Source organism: Nuphar pumila, chromosome 8 (assembly GCF_984573655.1).
Source record: "Nuphar pumila chromosome 8, dmNupPumi1.hap1.1, whole genome shotgun sequence".
NCBI classification, from domain to species: domain Eukaryota; kingdom Viridiplantae; phylum Streptophyta; class Magnoliopsida; order Nymphaeales; family Nymphaeaceae; genus Nuphar; species Nuphar pumila.
The window spans coordinates 107127742-107148000 of record NC_143256.1 but is presented as its reverse complement, the minus strand read 5'-3'; the positions used below and the strand labels follow the sequence as shown (position 1 = coordinate 107148000).

General features: G+C 36.7%; 1 protein-coding gene across 2 annotated transcripts; it reads left to right on the top strand.

Annotated features, from left to right (window-relative positions):
- The first annotated feature begins 203 nt into the window (after positions 1 to 203).
- Positions 204 to 3476, top strand: LOC149830140 (SNW/SKI-interacting protein A-like). Of its 2 annotated transcripts, XM_090016336.1 has the most exons (3): positions 204 to 283; positions 922 to 2771; positions 3127 to 3476. In XM_090016336.1, the coding sequence occupies exons 2-3, from the start codon at positions 940 to 942 to the stop codon at positions 3128 to 3130; spliced, it is 1836 nt and encodes a 611-aa protein (XP_089872462.1). In that variant the 5' UTR covers positions 204 to 283; positions 922 to 939; the 3' UTR covers positions 3131 to 3476. The 2 variants fall into 2 exon arrangements, with proteins under 2 accessions (XP_089872462.1, XP_089872463.1); XM_090016337.1 differs by lacking the exon at positions 3127 to 3476 and having other exon boundaries at positions 217 to 283; positions 922 to 2992.
- The last annotated feature ends 16783 nt before the right edge of the window (positions 3477 to 20259 follow it).

Genomic DNA, 20259 nt, shown 5'->3' with positions numbered 1-20259 from the left:
CAACTCTAACTCTATCTGATCTCTTATTCAGAATCCCTTGTTCCATTATTTTGTGGCTGCGGACATCAGACTGCAAATGTGACAATATTACCCTTATAAAAGGTCGTTTACAATAAGAAATTAGCTGTCCTTTCTTGAAAATGTTAGGGGTTCTTTAGTCAATTGACATGACAACCCCTTTTACACAGATATCTTCATCCGTCTTTGGACATAGCTCAACGCGTGGGCGTCCAGGGTTAGGGTTTCCCTGCACTCCTTTTCCTTCACCTTCTTCTTCGCGAAGGTACGTATCGTAACTCACACACGATCTCTGCAATTCCTTCGATCTTAGGTTAGGGTTTCGTTGATTCTTTCTGAAACAGAAGCTAGTCTTCGGAATTTCTAAGGGGTTTTGTCCTTGTTTCTGTTCTACGAAAGCTTTCTTTTGTTCTTTTTCTTTCATGGGATTTTTGTTCACTCGGATAGGAAAGCAAAAGTCATGTAGTCGTATTTTCTATTTAACTCTGTTTCATATTCTCTGTTTTCTGGGGTTAGGGATTTGTTTGATCGGAAGCACACATTCTTTACTGTTTTTTTTTTAATTTCCACATTTCTTTTGGTTTCCCCTTTTTCTTCTCTGGGGTTAAGGGGTTTAATTTGATCAAATTGAGCAAAGTCACAGTGCTCGATTTTCTAGGGTTTTCTTTTTTCTTTGAGTGTTTTGTATCGTTTTTGTTTCCTTCTTTTATATGTTCGGGTTTCTGTTGGATAAGATGAAATCAGAATCGAGTATGCGCACTTTTAGGGTTTTATGTTCGCTATTTTCCCTGTGAAATCCTATTTTTTCTTTGTGGTTCTTTTGTGGTATTTGTTGTTCTTCTGGATTCTTGACTGCTACGCTACTATTTATTGCGATTTCTTCCCAAATCCCTATTTTTCTAGGGTTCTCGGTCGAGCAAAATGCTGTCTTTGAAGGAATTGCTTCCTCCTGCAAAATCTTCGACTCCGGCCGTCTATGATTTCTCCTCCGATCCATGGTTCAAGGACCGGTTCGACCCCACGGCAAAGCCTGACCCCTCTCCTCAAGCCCTGAAGGCCAAGTTAATCCCGCCGTATGGTAAGCGTGCTGGATTTGTCCCTCGCAAGCCTGAGGATTTTGGGGACGGTGGTGCCTTCCCCGAGATCCATGTCGCTCAGTATCCCCTTGACATGGGCCGGCGGGAGCCCAAACCTGATACAAAGACGCTGCCCGTTAATGTCGATGCCCAGGGCAATGTTGCCTATGATGCCATCGTCAAGCAGAACGAGAACGCCTCCAAGATTGTCTACTCGCAGCACAAGGATCTCCTTCCCAAGCTCCCAGGTGAAGCTGGGGATCAAGAAGCGACGGGGAATGAAGAAGATGATAGCGAGCTGATTGAGAAGACGACTCAGAAGACGAAAGAGGCATTAGAGAAGATAGTGAATGTCCGGTTGAGCGCTGCCCAGCCGAAGAATGTGTCAGTCCAGTCCTCAGAGCCCACCTTCATCAAATACAAACCATCACAGCAATCAGCAGCATTCAATTCTGGTGCCAAGGAACGAGTTATTCGGATGGTGGACATGCAAGTCGATCCTCTAGAGCCACCAAAATTCAAGCATAAGAGAGTCCCGAAGGCATCGGGTTCACCACCTGTTCCGGTCCTCCACTCGCCACCCAGGCCAGTTACTGTAAAGGACCAACAAGATTGGAAGATACCACCTTGCATTTCTAACTGGAAAAACCCCAAAGGGTATACAATTCCGCTTGACAAGCGTTTGGCCGCAGATGGCCGTGGCTTGCAGGAAGTTCAAATCAATGACAATTTCGCAAAGTTGTCTGAGGCTTTGTATGTTGCTGAGCAGAAAGCGAGGGAGGCTGTTGAGATGAGGTCAAAGATACAGAGGGAGCTCCTACTGAAGGAGAAGGATAAGAAGGAACATGAATTGCGAGCATTGGCTCAGAAGGCTCGGCTGGAGAGGACTGGTGCTGGTCCTGTAGAGAAGCCTGGAATTGATGGTTCAGAGCGGATTGCATCTGTTGGTCCTCCTACCAGTGGTGGAGGTGAAAGGCGGGTAGAAATGGAAAGGTTGAAAGAGAATCCCAGAGAGACCAAGGAGGAGAGGGAAGAGAGGTTGAAGCGAGAAGCTATTCGTGAGGAGCGAAGGCGTGAGAGAGAGAGGGAGAGGAGGCTGGAGGCTAAGGATATTGCCCTGGGAAAGAAGAGCAAGATCACAAGAGACAAGGATCGTGATATCAGTGAGAAGGTTGCTCTTGGGATGGCCAACACAGGGGTTGGAAGATCAGGGGAAGTTATGTATGATCAGAGACTCTTTAACCAGGAGAAAGGGATGGAGTCTGGGTTTGCAACAGATGATCAATACAATATATATGACAAGGGACTGTTTACTGCACAATCCACATTGTCGAGCTTGTACAGGCCGAAGAAGGATGCAGATGCGGATATGTATGGAGGCGGGGATGAGCAACTTGATAAGATTCTCAAAACAGATAGGTTCAAACCGGATAAAGGGTTTGCAGGTACCAGTGAAAGGGCAGGACCTAGGGACAGGCCTGTTGAGTTTGAAAGAGATGAAGAAGAGGCCGATCCTTTTGGTTTGGACCAGTTCTTGACAGAAGTGAAGAAGGGAGGTAAGAAGGCAATGGACAAGATTGGAGGTGGGGGCACTATGAAGGCGAGTGCTGGCTCTGCAATGAGAGAGAGTTACGAAGGAGGATCTAGCAGAACCAGGGTTGCTTTTGAAAGGGGCAGGTGAGAGTTTCATTCCGTGATTTTTCTAGGTTTCAAGAATGAAAAACACGTGAACTTTTGTCATGGAATTTTTGTTTGATATCCGGTTATTCTTTAGTTCATTTGGAGTTTTATTGGGCACACTTGCGTGAAGTGATCAGTTGTCTTTATAATGATTTGGCCTGTTTTGTACCACTTTGAAAATTTATGATTGTTCAACTACTTGATGGATGTTTCTGTTGCCTATTTTTTTTTTGTTCTCTTGTTTTGGATTCCTTCAATAAAAATACTTTGGGGTTTAAAGATATTCTTTCCTTTCTCACTCTACCCCATTCATCTAAATCTCTAAAATAAAGTTCATTGATTTGTCCAACAGGTGAGCTTCAGCTCGACGTCTGAACCATGATATCAATCAAGCTATTTGTTTCCCATAATGTCGGGAGTGGAGGTTATTCTTCCATCTCTGACAATCAGTTAAAGACACGAAAGATGGTGGTTGAGGATCAACCTGTGATTCAGAATCAAGGACCAACACCCGCTATCCATGAGGTTGAAGAGGATAGCAAGTCTTTGTGATTCTACTGTTTACCATAAAAGCCTGGTTATTGATCATGGTTCTACTGTTTACCTTAAACCGGTCTTTGTGATTGGCCAACAGCAAACTTTATGTGCTATTTATAAATAGAGAATGTAGCCAACTGCATATCATAAAATTCCTTGTTAGCACTGGTAAATCGTGTTGGTTGTGGTTCATCAATGGGAGTGTGGAATTCGTGAAGGACAAGGTGAACTGTTAAAGTGTTTCCTGAATAATCCATCATTGATTTTTTTTTTATGGTGATGTGAAAGAGCTTAGAGCTGGCCCCAAGCACGCGTACAGAACTTTGGGTTGAGAGAAACTCCTCTGGACAAGAGAGGCTATGTTACAACCATAGTGACAAACGTTTTAAACGGCAATTTCTCGTTTTTCAAAAACTCACGAGAAATTGAATTTTTTTCATAAATCTTGCATTTTTTTGGCAAAATCTCGGCAATAAAAAAATAAATTTTAAATTTAAAAATTTATTTTTTATAAGAAAATATTAATAAAAAATATTTAAAAATAAAAATACACATTTTTTCATGATAAATAGCTGTTTAAAATGTAAATATCGTGTTTAAATTGTGGTATTTATGTTTTTTAATAAATCTTGCGATATTTTGAAAATCTTGCGAGAAATTGCCGGTTTAAACTTTCAGGCAATTTCTTGTAATATTATCGCTAGATTTTTGTAAATCTCGCAATATTTGTCACTATGGTTACAACAGACAAAGAGAGGAAGTTTAAAATGTTGAAAAAAGATTTGCTTTAAGCAGTTTGCTTTTATGGATGCTGATACAATTCAATGTTTGTGGATGTGTTTTGCAGCAGTTGCTTATGTTTTGGTGGCTTTGTTACTATCTACCCTGCATCTGCTTCTGGTGATTTTATTTGCAGTAGACTGAACGGTTGGAGATGTTTCCAGAATGTGGTAACCGGATAAAATGTTAAGGGATAATTGGTCACTGACCCGGTAAATCACTTGGTTTTGTTGGTTTCCGCTTTCTTTTCTTTTCTTGGGAAAAAGAGGGATGATTCTGCTTTTCTTTTCACGTTAGAGGAACTTTTGTTTGCTTATTAATCTTTTGTGGTTCAGTATTCCATGATACCATATGGTGGTACTCGTTCTTGTTTGAATTTATATAGAGCCACGGATGTGTTCAACATGCTTATTTACTGTGTTAGTAGTTTTTACCAAGGTTGTCAGAATGGGAAGTGGAAGCCGAAACGATGTGGGAAGTGTGAAAAGCCCATTTTAAAATTTATAAGAAGCGAGAAGTGAAGTACTAATTTTAAAGCAAACATGAATGAAAAAAAAACAATGTGAGAACCTAATAGGAATCGATTAAGAAGCAAATAAAAAGTAAAATAAAATTGATTATTCTTATATTTCATGTTTTTTCAATAAAAAATAATTTTTTTGTTAAAATCTCTAACAAAAGCACATGGGAAGTGTGAAAGCGTAAGAGGAATCACATTTGAAAAGGAACATGACAAAAGTATATGGGAAGCATGTAGCGAAGCATGGATAATGTGTGGGAAGTATAGTAAAAGAATCGTGGGGAATCATTAAGTTTTGTAAGTGCAAGAGTATATTTTCTGATAAGTGCACTTTCTACCTACCTAAGAAGCTTTGGGTATCTTTTATTTTTACTCGTATCCAATTTTTATACCTTGAGATTTGACTTTCAAGATGGTGAGAAATTGACTGCTCACAATTCATGAAGAAAAGGATGGTTTAGAAGATTATCAGAAACATCATTTTGTAGTCAGGTTTTACACACGAAAACATTTTTAACACGATCCAAAGGTGATCTGTATATTTGCATGTACTGCAACTCGAAGCAACTGAAGCTCGAAGGTGATGCTTTGTTCGCAGATGGACATAAAAAGAGCAAATGTATCTTGCTAGCTTTGAATATAACTTCAAAAAGCCTGAAAGCTGCAAATGTTCCATAGATTTTCACGAGTCAAAAATCTCCTTTTGCTATTAGGTGGAAGGAAGTGCCCTCTTACTGTGTCTGGGCCTGGACAGTCGGCTAGCTATCAACATAACTTACCGATTGTATTTACTTGTAGAAGCGGGCTTAAATACGTGGTGCATTGTGTTCGAATTACAGTCAGGGGGATGTGCGGGGAGATGGGGATTCACTGAATCCCTGGTGTCTGCTGCTGTTTGGGGGAGTGAATTTTTAAGATGAGAGCGGAGATGGCCTTTCATCTTTCCATTTCATTCATGAGGATGTATCGACAGCTTCACTTCCATCACTTGTGTTGCATCTCTACTCGCATCTGCACTCCCAACACCCGCTCCAAACAGAGCCTGATTCTTCTTGAGCATCGACAGGCCAAGTACTTCCACCAAGCAGTGATATTCGTATTGTTTGGCAGCATTATTTCCAGACGGTGTTTTACAAAACTCATCCTTTTGGCGAGTTATGCAACTTGATGTCATCAAGTCACTGAACAGCTTCCTCTCCACACCCTTGCCCAATTTGGGTTCTCCGCACTTGACCTATCCTCAAATATTTTCAGGGTATGTTTCCCAACCCGTTGTTACAAGGGCGTGCTTCCCAACGCTTGGTGAAAGTTGGATTTTCTCATGGTCTTGTGATTGCAAATCATAATCACATCACTTTCTTAAGTTTTCACAAACATGCAAGTTGTAATTGTGATTTTTGCTGGAGGTTGGTCATAAGATTGACTCATTTGTGATGGCTCATTTCACCTGTGACTGTAGCAAACGGCCTGAAATTGTCATAGTCTTGACTAATCTTTTCGTATTGTTATATGGAGAAGAGACTAGGAATCTTCTAGATGGTTGATTCAATAAAGAAAAGATAAAGAAGGCAATAGCAAGTCATCCCTGCCTTATAGTCCATAAACTCTTGATGGTAAGGTATTTCTTGAGAAATCCCAAAACTCTACAACTCTCTTTAAAAACTAGAATTCTTGCGATGAGGGTGAAGAAATGGTGCTTGCAAATGGGAGCCTGCATCTCCGGCACATCTCCATGGAGCATGAGAAAATCATCGTGTGTCTAATCTTCATCGAGCCAGATTGTCAAGCAATGCAAGAGAAGTCCCCGGTAAGCTACATTGATGTTGTTCCGACTGGAAAGGCACCTTCAACAAATGTGAAATCGATCAGCTCTGGATCACTGTGCAAGGGCCAGGCTGATCGGGTGGAAGGGTTCTAATGGCCGATACTAAAAAGAAAAAGAACAGAGATTTAACGTGGTTCGGTCTTTCAGACCTACATCCATAGACAGAAATCGATCAACACTTCTTTTTATTTTCTCATATCATATTCATTCACAGTATATATATATATATATATATATATATATATATATATATATATATATATATATATATATATATATATATATATATATATATATATATATATATATATATAGGGAGCAAATCCCGAAAACAAGAAAAAAGAATTTACCTGATAAGGCAACATAATATTCCTTGATACTCATAACAGTGCTGATCTGATTTTCTCCAGAATGCTCTCTTTCCTTCGCTCCCCCTCAAGCTAGGAGTCAAAGATATTATAAGACCCCAGCTTGTCAAGAGCTCGATAAAGCTATTCTTTACCAACTGCCTTTGTAAAAATATCTGCCAACTGATTAAAACTCGGCATAAATGGAGTAAAAATCTCTTTGTTTTGCACCTTGTCTCCAACATAATGGCACTCTATTTTAATGTACTTTGTCCTTTCATGAAACACATGATTTGCGACGATATGTATTGTGGCTTGATTATCGCAATATAGTGGCATTGGTGTATGAACTTTGAGACCAATTTCTTCGATAAGTGCCTTGGTCCAAGTGAGCTCACATGTAGTGGTTGCCATTGCTTTGTAATCAGCCTCGGCGCTTGACCTTGATACCACCTTTTGGTTTTTGCTTTTCCAAGACACCACATTTCCTCCGACAAAGATGCAAAAACCTATTGTGGATTTTCTATCAAGAGCACTACCAACCCAATCAACGTCCGAATATCCATAAACATCAATATGTCCATTTCTTTTAAGCCAAATTCCTTGACCAAGAGCCTTTTTAATATATCGAAGTATTCTATCAACAACTTCTTGATGAATTTCCTATGGATCATGCATGAATTTGCTTACCTCTCCAACTGCATACGCAATATCCGGTCGTGTTACAATCAAATAAATAAGCTTTCCTACTAGCTTTTGATATTGAGTTATATCCTCAATCGAATCTTTGATGGCCTTATCTAATTTGTGATTGACCTCAATTGGCGTTTCAGCAGGTTTAGCATCATTTTTTCCTATCTCATTCAACAAATCAATAGCATATTTTCTTTGTGATAAATACAACCCCTTCTTTGAGTGAGCAATTTCAATTCCCCAAAAATATTTTAATTTTCCTAAATCCTTGATATCAAAGGTTTTATTTAAGTCTTCACATTGTTGATGTTTTCTATACTGTTTCTTGTTACTATGATATCATCAACATAAACTAATATCATAGTAATATTGTTGGAATCCTTCTTCACAAATAAAGTGTTATCAGAAGCACATTTTGAAAAATTAATTATTTTCAATGCTTGACTTAACTTTGAATACCAAACTCTTGGAGACTGCTTAAGCCCATATATGGCTTTTTGAAGTTTGCAGGCAACATTAAGATTGTCTCTACATGGATCTACCAACGGTATTTTCATGAAAACTTCCTCAGTCAAGTCTCTTTGCAAAAAAACATTTTTTACATCTAACTGAATGAGATCCCAATTAAGATTACTTGCAATAGAGAGGAGAATTCTTAGCATACTCATTTTTGCAACGGGAGCAAAGGTTTCTGTGAAGTCAATACCGGGGGTTTGAGAATATCATTTCACTACAAGACAGGCCTTGAACCACTCAATGATGCCATCGCTTTTAAACTTTATACGATAAACCCACTTGCAACCAACCATCTTTTTATCCTTGGGCTTTGTCACAACTTTCCAGGTTCCATTCTTCTTTAAGGCTTTGAGTTCTTCATCCATTGCCCTACGCCATTCCTAACTTAGCAATGCTTCTTCATAAGTAGATGGTTCCTGTACTTTAGAGATTTTTGTGAGATAAGCAACATATTTATTAGGCAAATGATTATACTGAACCTATCTTTCAATGGAATACGATGATGCCTGGTACATCACAAAGTCATGAAGTCTGCTTGGAGGTCTAGTAACTCTTTAGAACCTTAATCATTTTCTAAGAAACCTAAAGCTGTGATGTCTGATAAACATTTCTCAACCAGTTTCAAAAACAAATCGATAACTCTATTAATACTAGTTCAACAAATCTAAATAAAATCACCACGATTACTACACATCTTGATCGTAAATATAGAATCTTGTTTTGCTTATTTTGGATCTATATTGTGAAAGTTATACCTGTTTTACCAGAGCCTCAATTTATGTCCCTGCTTATAGGATGATTTTGACCCATCTTTGATAAAAGTTATAAGCACCTTTGAAAAATAAATCAAAATATTTTATAAAAAATTTGGGTAAATCTTAATACCTAATACCAAACTTTTTAAAAAAGATTTTGTCAAAAACATTTTTTATAAATTCTAAGAAATACTTTAATTAGATTAAAATCTTGTAGATTATAGATTCTGAATCGAAACTCTATCAGGACAGGATTTCATAAAAGATTTTTAATTATTTTTATATTCATTATTTTTTAGAATGATTTGTTGGGTTATATTTTTGACATGTACAGGTAACCACGATAAAACTACCACAATCTTATCAGTGTTCTATAAGTCTTGACATATTTTATAAAATCAGGTCAGTAGAGATCCAAATTTTTCTCAAAAACTTATACTTGTTTTTAAATAACAACGTGTTAGAAATTTATGATTCTAATATATTTCTGACATGTATTGCATATTATTAGTGATTTTATATCATACTGCATTAAGATTAATGAGTTAGACATGTGACAAAATCTGATTATGATGTTTATGTGAATCGTGTGTATAATACATAACTTCTTTCGCATTATTTTGTAAATACATTATTCTGATTGATTTCGAAGGCATATTCTATTAAGATATGGATTGCCTATAGTTTGAATAACATGAATTGAGTTTAAGTAATGTGTATTCATTTTGTTGGGGCATGATTACAACTGAACGTGATTAGAAGTATGTAAATCTTTCCAGTTTGGGCTTATGGGGGCTTGAATCGGGGAAAAAGACTTATGTGTTTTTAGTTATGGGCCAGTTATAATGAGTTCTTTAATGTGTATGCTACCATTGATATTTTAATTAGGTCTGATATGATTTGAGAATTGAAATGTCAAGATATTAATTGGAGTCATATTGATTTGATCGATAAGGGTTTACAAGAACTCTTATTGAAAAAGTCGAGTTTAGGGCTTTGATTATGTTTTGATGTTTTCTTTAAACTTTTCAAAAATTTAGTTTTGAATCATATTTGATCTGATATAATATTTGTTATAGAGATAATAGTGAGATTGATGGTTCCTATACATGTTTCGATTGAGATTTGTGAACTTGTTAAATTATGGCAGTTTGATTATGTGATTCTTATGATAATCTGATTATGAGCATGAATGTAAATGTAAAGCATGTGGAAAATAAATATGAGCATGTTAATGTTGTTTCATATTGGCCATATATGCGGATGTAGAATGATGTATATGTGATATTGCTGCATGTTTATTATGAAATATTGGAAATAATATGATACTGCATGAATGCATTGCTAAATAGCGTGTTAACATGATTCCTGATTTTTAGAATGCATGTTATGCTTTGATATGCGGTATTTGTAAATACATATAAGAGTTATAAAATCCCACAGGGTTTGATGGGCTCTTAGTGTGCTTGATAAAATTAAGATATTAATGGTTCCATAAGAAGCAACAATGAGATAAAAGTGCACTAGCCTAAATGGTAGTTGCATGTGTTAGCTACGACCTAATTTAAAGATGCCCTGTGATAGCCCTTCTGGGTATGCCTTGTTTCGTCGAAGTATGCTTAACCGTTTGCTTGACAACGATCGACCTTAGAGAGGGTAGAAGATATGAAACGCCTTGGGCACATTAGTTTGAGCTTGCAAGGAGTATTACCTCATCGGTCCTCCAGTCAGCAAGGTTAGGAGACTATGACTGTTACTTTATCCTAGGTGGGCAATTTTCAAGTATTTTTTGCAGAAGTGAGTGATCATGATCATCATTGTGACACGAACGTCACTATCCCGAGTAGAATTCTCTCGAAGCAGCCGTTTCCTCTCACGTTGTGTGGGCTCTGTCCTTGGGGGTTACGACTTAAGGGGCTTCTCGGGCATAATAAAATATATAACATAATAAACTCCCAAGTTGTCAGCCTATTTTGGGTTGGTGTACGTCATACCCAAGTAGACTGGGTAATTAAGATGAAGCATAAAATACTTGCTCACATTATTTTACCGTAATTTGCTTTACTTTACTTTATGTTACTAGAAATTATTCTTGTTTCCTGAAAGTTGATAAATTCATGCTCATTGATATATATCTTGTTCTCATTTGGAGTTGATGTTAGCGTGCTTAAGATTGTTATTCCATACTTGCTTATGAATTTTGAATTCATGAATAACTTATAGAAATTTTTATATCTGCCTTGTTGATAGTTGATGCAAATTTTGAGATATTTATATCATGCAAGCTTTAGGTGTTGTATTTTATATTAGCTGTGTGAATTTTACTGGAACTTTCTAAGGTCTCATTCTTGCAAAATAAAATAATTTTTAGGAGATATGTGATGCTAGAGCGAGTGCAGGAGGCTGGAGGGGGTTGTGCACACTGATGTTTTCGATGATCCCAAGGACTTCTTGTTTCATTTAAATTTTAATACTTTTTGAATTGCTAAAGGACTATTTAATTGAACATTTGATTATTAGTTTAATTATTTTATGCATAATCAATTTCTATTCGGGTATGTGAGGGTAGTAGTTCTCGTAATGTAATGTGTCCAGAGATTTAACCAAGAAACCCGTTTATGAAATTGATTTAAAAAATCAATACTTTTTCACTGTTTTTTACTCACCTAATAATAATATAAGGATTTTGTCATTTAGATGCTTTAACTTCGAACCTTGTTCTACAAAGCTATTAAATATCAGTGCATGCACAGGCTGACTCCGTAGAGCTTGATTCGTTTAAAATGATGCCAATGATGAAAAACTTGGATTAATGATTTTTGTTATATAATGATTCAATCAGATTCTTTAATGGATGACTCCATACTAGATCTGGTATTAGGAGGCCAAGACACGCTCGTGCTTGTGCTCAGGCGAGGCTGTCTAGTACTTGATATGGTTAGAACAAGTCTGTTGTATTATTACATTTTAGAAAAAAAACAAAAAAACAAAAAACAAAAAACAAAAAACAAAAAACAAAAAACAAAAAACAAAAAAAAGAATTGATTCAACCTTATATATATAAAAATTTCCTGGTATTTTTGGTTTGAAATCTATCGAGCTGTTATAAAATGGGTAGCCCTTGGCTGAGAGATAGTTCTCACTTAACACTTGCAAGACAAGAAGTGGGATCCATCCTAAACTAACTGTAGCAGTTGGACACTATCACTTAGGAAACATTGATAGCTTTGATGCCCTAACCCTCAAAATAATGGGGATCCATAGGGACACCTTGCTCCCATACAATACCAAGAAGATAGGTCAATCTATAAGGGGTCACTCGAGGTTTATTGCACATATCTTCTCCAAGAGAGCACTTGAAGATGTAATAGTTATGAGGCTTATCTATCTCATAACCATCCATTTTTACTCCAGTAACTCGAACCATTCGAGCATCTCGCTAGTGATAACACCATTATTTATTTAGGTGTGCATGCTTAACATGTGTTTTTATATTTAGAAGGGTTCTTCAAAACCCCCAAGCTTGTTGCAGAGCCACCAGTAGTACATGCATGCCTTACAATAGTTATCAGGACCTCAGTATGGTTCCTTGAACCACAAGCTCCATATGAGCCATAATCCTTTTATGCTTATCCCAATAAGCGAATATATCCTTTACCCAGGGTCATATCATCATATACCCGCATTCAGGGTCAAAGGAGTTGCCTTTTCAATGCTAGTAGTGGACTCATCCAACTCTAGAGTTGACTCATAATGTTTATTTCAAAGAGTTGATTTTCAATCTACAAGGGTCAACTCTTGCCTATAAAAAGTTGACTCTTAATCACAAGAGTTGATACACAAGGTATAAAGGTTAATTCTTCCTTTAGAAGAGTTAATTCACATGTCTTTAAGTTTTATACTGAGTAAAAGTCGACCACAAGGAAGCAGGGATTGACCCAGTGACAAGTGTCAACTGACTATAGTGTAGGGGTCGACCATTTAGAAGCATGGGTCGACCCTTCCTAGGTCTTCTTTAAGTCAGAGTCAACCCTTTAGAGTCAAGGGTCGATCCATAAGGGTCTTCTGTAACTTGTATGTGTGGGGGTCGATCCATTAGGACCAAGGATCGACTCATGGGTTGGGGTCCAAAACTATTTGCAAAACAATGGGCAGAGGGTCGATCCTTAAAATCAGGAGTTGTCCCCTTTCTAGATTCTAGTTGTATAACAGAACTTAATAAGGGTCAACCATTCAAAGTGAGGGTTGACTCTTAATGGGTCCTAGTTTAAAATCATTCAATAAGTCCTAGAGGGGTCGACCCTTCAAACACATAGATCAACCCTTAATGGGTCTTCTTTGAATAAAGGTCAACCCTTTTGAGTCAAGCGTCAACTCACTAGGGTATTGCCTAAAATTATGCATAAAGACCAGAGAGGGTTGACCCATCAGAAGCATGGATCAACTCACAAGGAGTCTAGCTAACATTAGGCAACAAGGGTAGAGAGGGTTGACTCATCAGAAGCATGGGTCGACTCATAAGGGGTTTAGCTACATTAGGCAACAAAAGTATAGAGGGTGACCCATCATAAGCATGGGTCAACTCATAAAGAGTTTGGCTATAGTGGGCAACAAGAGTAGATGACTCATAAGGGGTTCATATTAAAATAAGGGTATAATCAACAAGGTTTGACCCTTAAAAAATAAGGGTAAACTCTTTCTGTTTAGCTTCAATCCTTCTTGAGAGTCGACCCTTCAATTACAAGTGTCAACCCTCACTGGGTTCAGGTGTATAAGCCTACCCAAGGTTGACTCTTTAGATACGAGGGTTGATCCTCAGGTCAGACCAGAGATCCTTCAAATTGTAGGGGTCGACCCTTGCTTGCAAGAGTCGACTCTTGCATTTTGTAAACTCAGTTATCTCTTTTTGAAAACATATTTTCTCCCAAATTCTTCATACTGAATCACCTTCACTAATTTATGAATGATTTATGCACAAACAAACATGTACAAACATCATATAATTCGGTGTAAATTCATGTAAGAATACCTACCTTATAAAGCGTAATGATAAGAGACGAAAAATTCTCAAATATACCTAGAGAAAATTTCTCCACAAATACAAGTGATGTGTGGTTGAACTGGATGAAGAGGAGGATGTTGCAGAACCGAGGTGGAACTCAGTGGTGTTTAGCAAAGCGAATCCATGCTGATGGCAGGATCAGGTGGCTGACGATGATGGTGGTGGTGGTTTGATTGGAACAACAAAGAGAAGAAGAAGAACTGGGCTTGGGTCCAGATAGTGGCAAGACCGAGCGTAGTGGTGGCTAGGTGCAGTAGTAAGGAGGTTAGTAGGTAGTGGGCTAAGAGGGGCTGAACGAGGTGGATGTTGGGTTCAACTGGTTGCAGGTGAGGGCTAGTGGCTGATATAGGTGGTGATGATGTAGCCATCACTATGGAAAAAAAGGAGAAGAAGAAGTGGGGGAGCGAGCAAGTGAGAAGAAGTAGAGAGGGAGTGAGGGTGGGTGTGCTTCAAACGAAGGAAATGAAGGAGGGAGGATTCCTTTAAATAGGGGAAGGAGAAGAGGCTGGTGTTGCCAAATGGCAATACAAAGCCCAATATGTGGGTGTTGGTGTACACTTTATCAATGTATTTTTAAAAGAATATTTTTATGAAAAGTATTTATAAAAGTTGACCACCAAATAATAAAAATCCAACTCTCACAAGTAGTGAGAACTGGGTCAAACTCGAGGAATGGGTTTGATAAACTTTGTATTCTACTCAATTCTAATTATTTATTGCCTTAAAAAAAAATTAAAACTAATTACAATGTTCAATAATGAGATATTAAAGTGCTTATTACAATCCAATAACTGAAAATGAAATTAATTACAAATCTTTAATGTGGCAAAAAAGGCCCAAATTAAATAGAAAAAGAAAATGCTAAAAAAATATAAAGGTAGAGCTTTTTCGCGTTTCACTTCTTCACTTGAGATCCAAATCCATTTTACTTTAGCACAATAAAGTCAGATAATGGCACCCTCATGTAAAAATAATCAACAAAAATACAAAATCAATACTAATTGGGGTTAGCACACAAAATTATAGTTCTGCCATTGGCTATTACAAAATTTTCTATCAAGATAGGTTTCTATAATTTGGTAGAAATGAATGTCAATTGGATTCAGATCCTTATGAAAATTTTCAGATATGATCTCAACGTATATGAAAGAGAATCCAAATTACAAAATTAAAAAATTCTGTGTGAAACTCCAGTTATTACTAAATGAACAATAACTAAAAAAAAAACAGAAAATTACTGTAAGCTATCTGACAACTTAACGCATTTGGCATTGAAAGCATAGCAAAATAGATTGAAATTGAACAAAACTTTTAAAGAAACTAGACTCGTTCAAGAATCTAATCTATTTTACGAATCTCAATTTGGATTCTGAAAGCTTCAGATAATTGAGAAACAAAATGGAGACAAATTAAAGAAAACTACAAAACAAAAATTATGAGATTTTTGGAGAGGGCATCGGAAAACTCTGTGCCAGGCTGTTAATTGGAATCCGATCTTGCCGAGTTTTTGCAAAGAGAAACTAGATTCAAGCACAAAATATATTCACTTTACGGATCTTAATTTGGATTCCAGAAACTCGATTTATGCTAAAATCAATCTAGAACAAAAAATTAGAAAAACAAGAATTCCAAAATTCTGATTTCCACACTTTGATCTAATGGATAATTTAAAATTCATGGAATAAAATCTAATTTCTAAATCGACTAACTATAAAAATCAAAACACAAAACAAGAATTAAATTATAGAAATTAAATCTAAACTATTTTTGAGATTCAGTTGAGGGATTAGAATGGTTTTGTGCTAATTCCAACAAAACTCAATTGAGATCTATTCTCTTTTTAAAATAAAATGAAAATACAATTGAAGAAAGAACAAAAATAATGCATAAACAGAAAAATATAGAATTGAAATTCTAATCTAATGATCTAAAACAAGAATCAACAAGATCAAACAATAGAAATTGCAAAAGAGAAAAAAAGAAACATGCAAATGCATGTCAAGGGGTGAAGAAGGGACTGAACTCACCAGATTTTCCAATTTGGAAAATTCGGATCAGCCTTGGTTGAGAAGAGAGCAATCTAGACCTCTTGAATCTCTACACAATCACTCTGGATTGGATCTCCATACTTAGATCCTTGAGAAATTAGAAAAGAAAGGCAGAGAAAGGGAGAAAAAAAGAAATTCTAGAAGGTTTGCATGGAAAGAGAAGAGGAGGTGAAGAAGGAGAAGCACTTGTGTAAAAAATAGTGAAGATAGGGTTCAGCCCCCCTCTTTTGGATATTTATAGGCTAATTGATGATTTAACAAATTAAATCCTCTAATTTTACAATATTTAAAAAGCTACCTAAATTACTTGAAAATTAAAATTGTAAGTTGGTGCCATTTAAGAGGGGGATTTTTGAAAATTTTAAAAGTGGATTTGGATTGATGCATTTGCTAAACACATTAGCATTGGATCTAAGATCCAATTAATGTGTTTTGGACTGGATCAAAATCCGAATTGCCTTGGGATTCACTCTAAAATTGTAAAATGACCATAACTTTCTCGTTTTAACTCTGAATCGCACAAAATTTGAACCATGGCTTCTTTAACTCTGAAACATCATAAGCATGAAATGTAAACCAATAAAAGATGCTAAAATGCATGATTTTATGTATTAAGAATAGATGCATTATCATATATTATCGAATTCCCCCATGCATATTGTTTGCTAGTCCTCAAGCAAATACTACTCCAGATTATAGTGAAAATAAAAGCTTCATTCTAAAAAATGCAATAATTTAAGTAAAAATACCTAACTCACTTTCGTAGAAATCATAGTTGCATTTAGTATATACAACAAGCCCTTTAAACCCCCTGGGTTACCCCAATGGACGAGTACGGTCTCGTGAGGGCTTTCAATGATGATACCCACAAACATCTCTATCATGCATAATTTTATGCTTTTCTAAAATTATCAAGCAAGTAAAAGCTAATTTCAATGAATATATTTCAGGTATTTATATTCTTTTTTATTTATTAAATCATTCATGCCTCCACATTTAGAAGAATGTCTTTCTATCTCTTTAAATTTCTAGATTATCTATGCTTTATTTTTTAAAAAAATTGCTTACTCATGTCATCCTCTATTTATCATTACATAAATACTTTTGTACTATTTTATAAAGATTTTTGAAGCAATGGTTTTCGTTTCTTTAAGTTCTTTTATTTTATTTTTCTTTTTCAATTCAGCACTTTGTTAATTTTCAGATTTCATGACTCATGTAACGAGCTTTAGGCCAGTGACTCCCAGGCTAGACAACCTTAGGGCACTAGACACCGAGTGTCCCTCAGACTTAGTCACTCAAGTCAGTACATCTTGAATTTTCATAGCTATATATAGTTTTTCTCTTTGCTTTAGCAATGTCTCTACTAACCGGGCATTCTAATGAGTCCTTGTAACGAGCTTTGGGCCGATGACTCCCAAACTAGATGACTTTAGAGCACCAGGTATTGAACACCCCTCGGGCTTAATTACTCGAATCCAAAAGGCCCCATATGATAATTACACAGAGAGTTTTGATATTTTAGCTGCCCTATTCACTTGAGTATAAACACTTCAACTCATGTCTAGGCCCAATGATTAGGAATTCAATCACATTATAACAAGTACTTCAACTTGTGCTTGTACCTTGCTTTTAAATGCACTACAACTAGAAATGTCAAAATACTATTTGTATGCTCTTTCTTTTCTTTTTTTGTTAACATTTGCTTGTTTTTGAAAAATTTATCACATCTGTATTTATGCAAATCATAATAGATTTTAATTTTTATAAACAACTATTTTCTTCAAATGCTACATAAGTAACCTTTTCATCTAAATTAATTTTGGAAAAATTTTCATATGGGGCTTAAAATTCATCTTAAAATGTCAAAGATATGCAAAAACCATCATATATTGTTAACCTTTGCTTTAAAAATGCTCAATTTTATAAGTCTTAAATTTTTTATACATGAACACAAATTTTTAGGTATATCATATCTTCTTCCATGCTTGAATGTCATTGTCCTCAGTGGTACTCCTCCATGCTTGAATGGAACTATATGAATGAATGAATGCACGTAAAGACATAGAGAAGCAAGAGAAGGAAAATGTACGACAATATATAACCACTGGAGCTCCTTTGATAAGATGCCTTATGGTGTGAAGCTCCAGACTATCCTATACCTGTATTCATCACAATATATATGCATGATCTATCATTCACGCTCACAACACAAAAAGCAAAAGAAATAAAGTATTAAAGCAATAAAACAATAAAATTACTAATTTACCACACTAGTGTGGGCTGCCTCCCACCAAGCACTAAGTTTTATGTCTTCAGCCAGACGGATCTCTGGTTTCCCTCCATGGTTCATGAGATAAATGGATGGATGGTCATGGTCAATCTGGAGGTCTCAGATAGATTGTTTCAACTTTTGCTCTTTCAACCACGTTACCCCTAACTGGTCTTAGACTCACCCTGTGGTAGCCCTTCTTTTGATTTTCAATAATGTCATCATTCACACCTAATTATAATTCAGTGTGCAGTGTGTGTGGATGAGTGGTAGAGCTACGAACCACGAATTTTGTCATGCCATTGTCTAATTGTGAATCTACATGATATTCGTGTTGAATGGCATCAAGCAGGAAAACATTTGTATGAGTATGCTAAAAAGTATCAAGCATTCTCTGCATTTATGCTTCTTGCTTGTTGAAGATTCTAGGTTTGTTTGAGGCCTCAGTAAATAGGTATGTAGAAATACAGGAAGGAGGCCTAAAGGAGGAAGGAATCAACTATTCATGGATGTAATCAACTATTCATGAATGTTTTCTTGTGGTTCTGCAGTCTTTTCCTGGATGGGTGAGTAAACTTCTTTCCCAAAATTGACATGTTCTTGATGAGTCTCTGCCACGTGCAAGTCATTATGCATTGGTTCTTTACCCCTTGGGTTACTCACAGGTTGACTTGGCAGTCTCCCTTTAGTGTGATTGCTCAAGGCGTTAGCCAATTATCCCATTTGAGTTTCTAATTTTGCTATTAATTGTGTATGGGAGTTGAGGTTGACTTTAATGTCAGAGAAAGCCTCGTGGAACTTCTCCTCAAAAGATTTTGCTTGTATTGGGTTCTTGAGGAGAAGGTAAGCTCAACTGAGGAGGCTGTTGGAATATGGGTCTCTGGTAACTTCGCTAAAACTTACCTGGTCTGACTTGTGGGTGAGAAGTATGTGGGTCTTATGAATTTCACCACGCAAAGTTGGGATGGTTTCGCCAACCTGAGTTATAGGTAGGGGTTTATGGGTCATAGGTGGGTCTAATGAAACCTTGGGCAGCATTCACCTGCTCCTGAACGAATTCAGGATAGAGTAGTGCTGCAGGGTAGTCTCAAACATAGTGTGCAAGGCTAGCACATAGCCCACACACTTTACTAACTTGATTCAATGAAGTTGGGTTGACTAATAATTGATCTATTCTTTTGGTCAACTGGTCCACTTTGATATGAAGGTTTTAGTTGGGCTCAACTTCATAAATCCCTCATTTCTTTGGACCACTAGAATTAGAAGCGGTCCTATCGAATCTTGAAGATGAAGCATGGTACATAGAATTATCACTCAAGGTTTCAAATAGGGACCAGGCTTCATCTTCATTTTTTAGTATGAATGTGCCCCTGCATGCAACATCCACCATTTGATGATTCTTTTTAGTAAGACCATCATAGAAATATTTTATAAGTTGCCATTTTGAAACTTGGTGGTGGGGACACTTCCTGAGTAGGTCTTTCAACCTATCCCAGGTTTCGTAAAATTTTTCTCCCCCTATTTGAATAAAACTGGTTATTGCTTTTCAAAACTGGCTTGTTTTACATATGGGAAAATACTTTTTTAGAAATTCTTTTTGCATTTATTCCCAACTGGTAATTCTAACCGTGTCTAAGGATTTAAGCCAGTGTTTAGCTTTATTCTTAAGGAAGAATGGGAAAAGAGTTCACCTTAAAGCGTTATCTTTAAAATTATGGATTTGCACAATAGAGCAGATCTCAAAAAATTTGTCGAGGTGATGATATGGGTCCTCATTGCTAAGGCCATAAAAAGATGGAACCATTTGTATGACATTGACCTTAATTTCAAAATTATTTGCTCATACATCAGGTCTCGTGATGCAAGAGGCGGGAGTGTAAATGTTTAGAATGAAATGCTCTCTAAGGGGATGGTTGAGATGTTGATCTTAAGTCATCTAGCTATATTGATGGGCTTGTCTGATTAAGGACTTGAGGTCCTCTATTGGCAACACAAGTTTGGGATCTTTGGACTTACGCCCTTGCATACACTTGGATCAAGACCGGTGCAGGCAACCATCCTAAATGGGTTTTCTACCTAAACCTAGCATGCACACATGATCAAACCACACAAACTACGAAGCAAACAGTT

What these genes read in the sequence shown, in the direction of transcription:
- LOC149830140 (XM_090016336.1), top strand. Translation starts at nt 940, where the DNA reads ATGCTGTCTTTGAAGGAATTGCTTCCTCCTGCAAAATCTTCGACTCCG.